Below are 12,620 nucleotides of genomic sequence, written 5' to 3' on the forward strand. Positions count from 1 at the left end.
CAGGTATAAAACATTAATTGACTCTATAAAAGTACCAATCTGTATTAGAAATGATTTCACAATATGATCCTGCCAAAAGCAAGCTAGCTAAGCTAGGCCATCACCAGATCTGATGATCCATTAGGCCACACTAACTCAAGTATAATCTGCTACATACCAAGGAAAATGGACGATTTCAAAGATCAAAGCAATTATTACAGTTTAACAAAACAATCAAAGCCACATGAGGCAATACGTGTTATAAATTATAACACAATTGATATTCCCTAAACACATATATACACAGGTGTTGCACTCAAAATTTGTTTTGTACTTTAATAATTGAATAGTTTACTTACAGGAATTCAACTGACATGGATAACAATAGGTCACCTCTGTGACTTGTGCGAACCAAAATAAGCATCCTAATACCAAGGCGACAGAGAGGAAGGACACATAAAGCCAAGTGGTGGGTAGAATTTACTGGTATCCACATGATGATAAGGTTTATTTTAAGTTCAGCTCTTTTCCAAAAATAAGCCTTAAAAAAATCCCAAATTTGATTTTTTGCGGAGGAAAATATGAATGCATGTCTGAAAGCATTTAATATCACTATGGGTAGTCTCTATGTCTATAAAAATTTCAAATGCATTCCATAGAATTAATAAAATTTACTGATGTATATAATAAGAGCATTATATCGAGACTTATAAAAGTCATCTAATAAACTTGATGTTTAGGTGTTGGTGGAGAGAGAATAAACTGACCAGTATGAAGCCACAGTTATACCCAGAATTCTACAGAGGTTAATTTAGAGAAATATATCATCTAACATCATTCATATAAAAATATCTTCAAGTTGGGTTTTGACTTTCTTAACATTATTTAAGCCATTGCTTGAATCAGGATTTGACTGATGTCACAATTATCAGCTAGAGCAGCATCAATGTCCATGAGTACAATGTTACTACATATAACTATGATATTACCATCATTACTAATTAAGAACCTCAAGGATAATGAGGTCATGTAACTTTTATTAAAGTGCATGTTGGCAGTACATGTATATGTGTTATATAGAAGACTGGCAATATTTTGTATTACGGTAGTCACAGTTAAATACATTTTCCCTAACTAAATAATATTTGCACCCAAAAAAATCTGAAAGTAGACGGTTTAATTTATATCTTTGTCCTATATATTTAATATTATGACTTTCAATATGAAATGATCCATATACTGGCAAATAGTGTCCCGACAAAGAGCAATACATGTACTGCAACGAAACATTGCATGTACTAAGACATATACATGTATTACAATAATTCTTGAGATTCGTAATGGGGTCAAGGGGTATAGCATGAAATTCAAACTGAGCCCAAAGCATTTGGACCTTCACCCCCCTCATGGATAATTTACGCTCATGACAGGATGTGCTTTTTTTAACCACTTCCATACAAAAAAAAAAAAAGGATAATACATCCTGAATTAAATTTCAAAATTTCTCGCTAAAGAAGCAGTTGATCCACAGTTCATGATACCTATCTTAAAACTACAGAAATGAACAAATGTTCACATGATCAGATAAGTTATGTCAGAATAATAATACGGAAATAATGTTTACAGTTATAAAGCATTAATTAATGAAATTCAAACCCCTTTGATTTTTTTCCAATCATATTAAGGTAGATATAATGACAGACCAGACCGAGATTTGAACCCGCGCCCACAGAATTGCTGGTCAGGTGCTCTACCAAATGAGCTACAGGTACATGTTTCTGCCACCATGCAGTGTGGAAAAATTCTTACTATAACATTTCTACCCTCTCAAGTGATCCTCACCCTGAAAGACCATCATCCTTGCGCAGGAAATAACCTGTCAGTCCACTGCACCAAAAGTAATGGGATATTGATGGGAAAAATAACGATGGACCAGACCGGGATTCGAATCCTTAGGCCCCCTGAATCTCTAGTTAAGTGCTGTACCTACTGTGCTGTCAGCCATAGCGCTGGCGATCAAACTGACACAATATAACGTCTCTTTGCAAAGATGTATATCAAATTATTCATAAAGATATGTGCAAATCGTGTACTAACCCTTCGTTCATGTATAATTATTTTGTGAATGTGTATATATTGTATATTGATTACTGACAGATCCCATCAGATAGTCAGTAAACAATTTCAAATAACTGACTGAAGTCCCTAAGTTTTTATAGATGATATTTCACTGTGCTGGAAATATCTTTGCAAGATTAAATTAAGATGCTTTATGATGCAAAATAAACTATACAGAAAGATAAAAAAAAAACCCAGCTTTTTATGGACTTCATAAGAGTTGCTCTGTAAGTCAGGGTAGAGAGTACACTAAAACTTAGTTAGGTATGTGTTAGTTTATAAAGCCTAAAAAAGCAAGATAATTAGCATAGTACAATACATTATGACCTATATAGGTATGAAGTTGTCAACCACTTGATTCTCTATAGTCTGCAATGATCGCCATTACATATAGAAGAGTAAAAACTGTGCAACGATGCTATATAGCTCCTTAAGATATTCCTTCTTGACAGCTAGGCCTGAAAAGAGGTATAGGGGTTTTGGTGACAGTTGTGTGTCAGATTGGAACTGTGACCCCTTGGTATTCCTGTTATCAATATGTAGTTGTCTGAAAATAAATGAATCTCTACCCTCAATCAAAACACACCCCCACCCCTTTTAACAAATAAGAAAAGGATACATCTATGACATTAAAATGTCCCTAACAAATAACATTAAAATTTATATGCAAGAAAACTTTTGCTAGCTTCCTCAATTTTTTTTTAAGATGGTATATAGATTCCCTTGAGTATTTTTTTTTTTTATTTCCTAACCATATATATTTTAGGAGGAAGTGAAATTTTATACTTATACCCCAGTGCCTATTGTTCACGTACATATAATATTTCCTGCCTCTGAGCTCATTTGTACGTTAAAATTTACTAAATATCAGGTTCTGACAAGATAAACAGTCAAACAGATTAATATTACAGTTGTCCTTGCTACAACCCACTATTTTTTCCCCAAATACAAAAAATAAAGAATAAGAAACCTTGGAAGTTTTGTGGAAGCTGTTTAAAGGTACTCTATCATTTTGTTCCTTCATCAAAAAAAATAATTCTAAAATGCTGATCATTATAACGCTGAGGTCAGCCCACATATAAAAGATATTTATAAAGATCTCTAATTTACAGAAACCACTCTAGCTGGCTCGACTTTCGTCCACCCAAAGCTTGTCAAAAACTTAGTTTTGACTCAAGACATGTTTTAATAATTAACACTAGGGAACAAATAGGGAAGTAGTCTCGCATCTTGATCAAGTGAAATGGTAGTTAAGTAATTTACAGAAAATATCTCGGTGCACCTTACTTATTTAACACAAAAATAACTAGCAGTGAGATAAGGGAAGGAGATTGATCGAGTCTTATCTGGTCTTATGTGGTGATGGAAATGTCGAAACATGCAGGCTTAGTGGGTGCGATTATGGCATGTTTTATTGCAGGTCACAAGATTATCACAGTCAAGGTACCTACTGGTAATTACTAAATAAGAAATATGTTTTAATTAATTCAAATACATGTACTGTCTTTTCCATTGATCATAATAAACATCAATTATGCTAAAATTCATCTTTTATTGCAGGTTTCATTACATTATATTGAATCAGATATTTTTCTTATATTAATCTGAAATCTTACAATAAACTATTATATGATTTAATATCTAAAAATTTAAAAAGAAAAAAAAAAGATAAGTTCAGTATAAGATGTTTATGTTAAAAAAACAATTGCAATGTGGTACTTTAATCGGATAATCATATAGTCTTAAGCTTAATTATACCACATTCTAATAGTTTTTTACATAAACATCTTATATTGTTATACTTTCATGTTAATTATATAAAACTGAAATCTGATTGGTTAAGACGCAGTTCACAATCCGTTCTATTACCCTCAGCGTTAGCAACACACTTAGCAACGGGTAACATTAAAAATTGTTACATGCGTGAAAATTATGCGCATACGGTTCGCTGTAGAATTCACATTATTCCTATATAAAAGCAGTAAAATTTTCTTAAAGATTAAGACATTCAGTATAACAAAATAAATAGTGCCTGTTTGGGAGGATAACAGTTGAAATTGACACCCCTTGAAAACCATTGTCAACCTCTGCTTCGCGTCGGTTGACAATGTTTTTCTCGGGGTGTCAATTTCAATTTTCATGGAAATTTATCTAAAATGGAAAAACATTTTGTGTCCTAATAAGATTGGTATCCTCTCATTTTTATTGACAATTATAATAATTTCCTTATGATATATATTATTTAGTTTTATTATTAAAGCAAGCATTACATTTAGCCCATTTAGAAAGAAGCGCATAATTTATATTGATCCTCAAATGTATTTGCTTTGTATTAAAGTGCATGTACATGTATATTGTTTCAAGGCCATGACATATTAAGCAAAAGTAATTCATGAATTGTCCAAGTTTTACCAAAGAGCTTGATATCAATTAAAATTGTTGACATTTTTAGTCTCATGGAATGATCATACAAACATAAACAATTCATAATAATTTCAATCCTTTTTTTTGTAATTAAGCATTCATTATATGAGCATTTGTAAGTTTTACACATGAGGAATTCTTTGAAAAAAAAAACCCCTAAATTGAAAATATTAAAAAAAACATTTATCTCAGATGTACACAGTAGTACATGTCAACAAAATTACGTATTTAATCTTCATGCATATTGTTTAAATCGTAAAGGCACCTTAATTTGAAATAAAAAAGATTTTTTTTACCGCAATAAACTAATATTAAATACACGTTGCTTTCATTCAAAGCGTCAGTGAGCTCCATTCTCTAGGTTATAACCAAATAACACAGAATGACCTATAGCTGTGATGCAACATCACGGTATGTTAATTACGGGGCCAATGAATATTTACAACGCATCAATATGTACCGGTACACTAATGTTTACATTATTTGACAACAAACAAAATGTAAAGAAAACTACAAGAGCATGGCATAAGTTTTGCGTGGAGAAATATAATAATTATTCAAACTGTAAAAATCTTACCACCGATGGAAGTTATGGCGATGTGGATGAAGTCTTCCTGAATGAAGAACACGGTTATCTACTGAGAACAAACTATAAACTTCCTGGTGTGACACATTAGCTCACTGTACCGGAAAGTCGGATAAACAAGGGGCGTAATCTAAAATCTGGACACAGCCAGAACAAATCAAAAAACATAATACTTTGTTTTTATTTAGAAGGTTCATATAAGTCTTTGCCTGTTACACAATCATGTTAAAACAGAGGACAAATATATTTAACGATACGTTAGTCGTAACACCCCCCCCAACTCATCTATCATATATATATATAACCATTAACACGGTAGGTTAATTTGATTTTTTGGTATGTTTGTTTTTGTGGGCGTTTAAATTCGGGGGATGCGGAACATGCGCGGCTCTAGAGGGGGGGTCGGGGGGTCCCGACCCCCCCCCTGGAAAATGAAAATTTATTAAATTTATATAGTAAAATTATCGCGAAAATATGCCTCGGACCCCCCCCCCCCCCTGGCAAACACAATTATCCTTCGGACCCCCCCCCCCCCTGGAAAAATTTTCTGGATCCGCGCATGCGGAATGTTTGGGGGGGGGGGTAGGTTGCGGCAACTGTAGAATGACTGAGTCCCGTCTGCCGACGGAGGTTATATGTATATGAATGCATTATCCAGGGTGAGCTCACACAATGATAACACCCCTAGGTGAAATATAAATAAGGAAGCATACTACAGAGATTTATAGGTCTCTGAAATTAACTTGCAAAGATCACAGTAGATTACCGACGATATCTGTTCATATATCGCGGAGTCAAGTTGGGGGGGGGGGGGGGGGGGGGGCTAGCTACAGCCTACAAGTACACTCTGTAGATAGAGAGGAGATGAAATGACAGGAAGTTTGACCAAACAATTACGTGAAATTGGAGGAAACTAAATTAAATTAATTATATAGCCTGCCTTAACATAAAACTTAACAAATAATAAAAGAAAATGCAATGAATAATATGCATATATAGGCTACTACATGTGGTAGATACGGTGTAACGAAGAATATTGACCCGGGTTGAAAATTGACCCGGGGGTCATTTTTCAACGTTGAATATTGACCCGGGGGGTCATTTTTCAACGTTGAAAATTGAGACCAAAATCGTGAAATTTATACCCGGGGTCATTTTTCAACGGTATGAGAAAGATTTTTCTAAACTCTGATGTCCTCGACCCGTTGAAAATTGATCCTGTTGAGAATTGACCCAAACCTCAGAGTTTTGATCTTACAATTGATCTTACAATACTATGTATAAAAGCTAAGAAGATGACCGTTTGCTTCGGAATGGAGCAGGCGAGTAGGGCTAGAATATTTTTTGACATAGATGACATGGTTTTCATTCCCTCATGTGACAGAATTTATAGTTTAAACTTGTCACAATCTCTGAAAAATATATCTAACAAACATATTGTCCGTCACTTTTAAGGCAATTCAACAATTTTCATTTATACTGGGTTTTTTTATACGTATATATACAGCATATACATATTTACACATGTTTTTAATTTTTTACGACTTAAAAATGATTTTTCATAAACTTGTCTGATTAACTTTATTGAAGCACCATCCAATTTTCTGCATATACAGTCATGGTTCTTCTTAAAAATGCAATTTATTTCTATTATTTTGAGTTTTCAATTCTATTATTTACCTGTAAATTAGAAACACAGGCAACTGAGGTAATATATTTTCTAAAAAATTAAAAACATATACCCTCTACAGCAAAAATGTTATCAATTAAAAAAAAAGTAGGTTTGCATCTAGATATACAGTCGGAGGATGGTTGATCTAATTATATTAATGGTATATACATTAAAAAGGTATGCGAAAAGTATACAACTGATAGATATGTTGTTTGGAGCAGCTGTATCAAGGAAAATTCCGAATTGCTTAAACATGTACAAATTGAAGCAACCAGGACAGTGACAGGGATCAGAGTTAATTCTTCTAAAATAATTTTATATAATGAGCTTAATTTGGAAACCTTGCAATCTCGAAGGGATACATTGTAACCATAAACTTATTATATTCTACAAGAATATAAATGGTTTAGCACCACAATATATGTTAGATTGAATTCAATCATATTTTCTTACTGAACATGCATATAATCATAGATCGAATTAGCTTTTTTACTATCTACCACTATATACTTATTACAATAGCTTTGCTCCGTCTACATGTAAATTATGGAATAAAGAAAATTTCATCAACTTTATCTTTCTATTAAGTCAAAACTTAAAAAACAAAATATACCTAGAGTTTACAAACCTTTCAGTTAAGACAATAGGAAATATTATTTTACGTCAATTACGGAATAAAGGTAGTAAAGCTTACTTATTTAAGTTTTTTTTCTGATGTGAGTCGATGTTTATACTGTGGGTCTGAATCTAAAGGTAATGTGATTTTTCCCCTGGATATCCAAGATACACTCAACAAAGAGACGAACTTTTTAAACAACTTATCGGCATTAGTGTACCATTTTATATGAACTATATACTTTGTGGTAGTTATGATTTTTCATAAAGATAAAATTGTAAAATTGTTTCCCATGTTTATACTTATATTAGATCTCCAAAGCGTTTTTGATTCTCTTAAGGTACACTGTTTAAACCTATTTAAGTATTATACCTGTATATTTACTTAATATATAGTTCCCTTTTATTTACTGTTCTTTTCAAATGGGCTGGATCATGAAAATCTCATTCTTATGTTTGTATCTCTGCAGGTATAAATGAAGGTGATATGTTTGTTAATATAGGTGTGAGTGAACATGTCTACCAACAATATGTCATACAATCATACATGATAAATATTCAGATAATTATTTAATATTCAAGTACCTCATGTCTTATATACACATAATATACACATTTAACACGTTTAAATTAAATTAATAATGTAGGTGGCTGTGATAGGAAGTTCAATCATCTACTCCAACGCTGCTGTATGATCTTCTACTATTTATTTCTATTCCAAAAATGCAATTTACCAATTTATTGACGAAAACAATTACTGTTAGTAAATTTATGATAAATTTTTGTGATCAAAGCAATTCAGAAACTTTAAAGCAAAATTCTATTGCCATCCTGTACAAAAATTAGGTTGCTAACGTGCTACAGATTCCATGAAGCAGAATTGTTAATGCCTAGAAAAACTAGCGATTTGATGATATTTAGTAACATCAAAAGTTAGTCTAACGGAACAAATAAAACACCAAAATTCGGCTTTCAAGGTATAGTTACTATAGCATTGTTCATGAAAGAGTACAATCATGTTAGCATATCATAATTTTGTAAACTTTTATTGGCTGGATGGGTGTGAATACAAAATTCAGACAGTCACAGTTTTAACAAACTGAGTGGGTGCAAACACAAAAATCTCAATATGACATACTGTAATTTTTTTTATTTACACCCACTCAGAAAATTGACAATGAACAATATCAAAGTTTCAATTTACTGGGTGAACGTAAAACCAAAATTAAATAATATGACGTATTGTAATTTTTTAAAATTATTTATATTTGTACACTTCTCCAGCAAATTAAAAAAAGAGTTTTACTGAATTGAATATTTTAACGTGTAACCATGTATACTAATATTATTAAAAACATATATTTCTTTAAAAATATATAGTTGTAGATATCACACACAGTATTTATTCGCGAAAAGATTATTATGAATAAAATAGTTATTACACGTACATATTTAAAGGGATACTATGTAAATTCAAAAAATAATTATTTAAGTCTCATTTTAACCCCCCCCCCCCTTGAAACATTTGAACATGTATATCTAAAGAATAAATATATAAAAACTGATAATTTTTAATTAAATAAACTCAAGTTATAATATTGATTCGTTAATTTGTGCTTCTTTGCTGTTGAATTTTGAACCGGTTTCATGATCAAAATTCCACGATGCGGGTCAATTTTCAACGGATTAGGGTCTTTATTCAACACCTTTGGTCTCAATATTCAACGTGGAAAAATGACCCCCGGGTCAATTTTCAACCCGGGTCAAAATTCTTCGTTACAACGGCCGTACATGTGCTGTATAGATCGAGGGGCTAAAAGCATATTCTTTAAAATTTCACATTTAGGGAGATTAACTTTGTTGGCTAAACTTAAAAAAAAAATCAAATTTAGACTGTAAGTGGAATGTCTAAATTATTCAAAAAGACGGACATGCTGATCGATTTTTGAGGCGATTCTGTGAAATTCTTAGCAGTTTCACACTTTTTATGAAAAAAACGGAAAGTAGGATCTTAAACATAAACAACAAAACAGAAAATTCTTTGCTGATTCATCTCTGAGATTTAATGCACGGCAATCAATACAGGTTTTAAATTTCAATTCAAATTTCAGTTAAAATGCATTGTTTTCTGCAATGTCCACATAATTATGATTGCGTTAGGTTAATAAATTTAACCGGGGGCGTCAGTTCAATTATCAGGCCAAGCCGAGCATCACGTTCACGTTACGACTGACAGAGTTACGTTCTCTTGATGTTTTGATAAATTAACTAGAAGGGTGAATTAGTGCATAGTTTAAGATTTTATTCAAACTTTAAAAAAAAATCTATATCAGCATTTGGATCTTTAAATGTTCAGCGATTGCATAACACAAGCAAACATTCTATGGGAACATGCACAAAAGCTACACACTAGATTAAGATCTAGCCCCCCAGTACGTGTGTAGCTCCTAATTATGATGGTCACGCGACCATCAAAATTAAGGAGCTAGTGGAAAGTAGATTTTAAACAGAATGGAATGCTACAGAACACTTTAAACTCAGGTTCCTTGCTTTCATTATCGTCATGTTCAGTGACTCGCGCTTGACTGGATTTTACACTAGTTAGCTTTTGCATTTAATTTTCAGTTTAAATTAATTAATTCACTCAACATTATGTTAATGGTACATAATGCACACGAATTAAACGAAAATAAATAGAACATTGAATCGTGCGGAAAATCCAAAGTTATTTTTCTTTAACGAGTACAGGTTGGTCACGTGATAAAATTCTATATAACCCGAAAGCAATTGAAAAATAACAGTAATTGAAAACTGATTGAGATAACGAAACGCAAACTATAGGTAAATTTATATTTCACATCTGCAAATCGTAGTTAACGCGATCACCTAAGTATCGGAAGTGTAAAACTATAACTATAGTTAAAGAATCGTTCACTAATCACTATAGTTAACAGTCGATAAACCTAATTTAATAACTGTGAAACTATGTTAAGCTCATTTTTGTGAATTTGGCGTGCCAAACATACACATGGTGGATGCACTGCACAATAGATTGTAGATCTAGATCTCACGTGACTAAGAATCCACGATCACTTAATTAATTAAAATTAGGCCTATTGTTTTAATGGGTTTTTTGTCTTATAAAAAATACGTGTTTGAAAGAAGTTCATTATATATGCTAAATCAAAATGCGTCTAATGCGATGTTATGTTTTAACTAACACATTTTATTTGTATTCAATCGGTTTCGTTCACGTATTAAAAGTAGTGACCCAATTATCAGGGGGTTAATTTATTCACAAGCACCTATTCTACGAAGAAACAAAACCGAAACGTTATTTCTAGTACAGTGTTATCTCGCTGGAAAATGTACATACACAATTAAACTTATCCCAGCAATGCCAATATAATAAAAAAAAGGATAAAAATTATGAGATTTTTGTCAAAATCGTATATTTTGCAATTCATTTTACGATGAACGCTAGACTTCCTCAAGTCACCACTGTTTCTGTCAGCACTATTTCTGAATTTTTAAACGATGAAAAACATTGAATGATATATTTGAAAGATTTCAAGTACAACATAGTGCAGATATTCGGAATTTTAAACACAGAAGTAAAAAATCCTTCAACCCCCCCCCCCCCCCCAACAAAAACCCACAAATAAACAAACACTAAAGTAATGAGACGAGAGCAAGTTTATACGAATGTCAAAATTTCGTGTATCTCGCGACTAAAATATTCCTCCGATCAAAGACGTGACAATGTTCCCCTTGAAAAAATAATAATGATAATGGATGATTCAGAAAACACATCGCCTAAATTTTGAATAACAACTATCGAAACTATTTGTAAAGAGGGCAATATGTACAATCCTTTCAGTAGACCTAGAGTCAACAAGGTATGATAATATATGTCGGGAGGTTTTTAAATTTCTGACCCTCCTCCTCCAAAGATTTGTCAGATAAAAAAAATCACAAGCGATTACTAGGTCAGCCTGCCCAAAAAGTATAAGAATAATTACCAGCCCGTGAAAATGCCCCCCTTCCAATTAATCGCTACCCATTTCCTCATTCACATGAAGCCGTGCACTTTGAACGGAAAATACAATGTGTGATGTCTACTTTAAGCCTTATATACATGCGATGTCAGCAGACCTTTTGTGCTTTGTTTTAAGAGAAGACTTCCTGCTTTCTTGTCGCGAGCTTTTGTATTGACACTAATGAAAGTGTCCCCTCTATACAGCACACAGGCTAATATATACTATACATAAAAGTTGCTGGGATAATACCAAGAATCAACAATCCTCTGATGATATTAAGGATATTGCCCGAGATTCTTGGCGTATGCACTACATCAATGTTAGTTTACAACTAAACAGAAATTCCACACCTGCAACAAAAAACCTTGATCACGATATTTTTCTTCTCTCTCAGTTTTCCTCTCTTAACAGATACATGTAGTTCTTCGGTGATCATTAGGGGGTATTTGTTTTTAATCCTGGTACATAGGCGATAAATATACCTACACTAGCCTATTGACAGACACTTGACCTTTATCTTTATTAAATTCACTATAAAGTAAAATAAAACGAGGTGGAATTAACCAAGGCATGCAAATAAAGAGAATTTTAAGTTCGTCTTTGCTAATCATGCATTGAATGGCCATGGCATCAATCAAATTACTAATTCTTACAATGAAAGAGAGAAAATTTTGAATATTTACAAAGACTTCAACTTTCGTGCCACTCACCATATCCTGTTGTGTTCTGAGAACAACGGTTAGGTAGTGCTAACAGATGTCATGATGTCGCAGTGCTCTCGCAGAGTAAAAGAATTCCATGCACGAAGCACAAGACAACTGCAACAGTTTAACTTCCTCTTTCGATTTTTTATCTGATATAACCACAGGTATGTGCCCTCTTTCTGAATATCTCTGGAACACAAATCAATGGAAGGAGATATATATACAGCGGTATATATGTATACACCACAGGGCGAAGTTTTAAATTGCTCGGTCCTTCAATTGCCTACTTGCGATATATAATGCTTCAAGTATGTATATGTAATAAAGCAGTACTTCCAAATTTTAATGTAGACACGTGGGCAAATCTTCTCCTGGTATAAATCATGTTAATGACATGAAAACTAGAAAAATGACAATATGCAATACGATCACATTTCCATCAAAAAGCAGACGTCAAATGTTGTCTTGCAGACGACACATCT

At 32.8% G+C, this 12,620-nt stretch overlaps 1 protein-coding gene across 8 annotated transcripts in view; it reads right to left on the minus strand.

Moving 5' to 3' along the window:
• LOC128164860 (FYN-binding protein 1-like) overlaps nucleotides 1-12,401 on the minus strand; it is a 37,726-nt gene extending 25,325 nt beyond the window's left edge. For 6 of the 8 annotated variants that reach the window (XM_052828910.1, XM_052828909.1, XM_052828908.1 and 3 more), the window contains exon 1: nucleotides 12,145-12,401. In XM_052828910.1, the coding sequence (XP_052684870.1) occupies nucleotides 12,145-12,147 (3 nt within the window). In that variant the 5' untranslated portion in view covers nucleotides 12,148-12,401. Of the gene's footprint in view, nucleotides 1-5,098; nucleotides 5,244-12,144 lie in introns of those variants that run through there. The other 2 variants (XM_052828911.1, XM_052828914.1) reach the window with 2 other exon arrangements.
• Nucleotides 12,402-12,620: the final 219 nt, after the last annotated feature.

Source organism: Crassostrea angulata, chromosome 10 (genome assembly GCF_025612915.1).
Source record: "Crassostrea angulata isolate pt1a10 chromosome 10, ASM2561291v2, whole genome shotgun sequence".
NCBI lineage: Eukaryota > Metazoa > Mollusca > Bivalvia > Ostreida > Ostreidae > Magallana > Magallana angulata.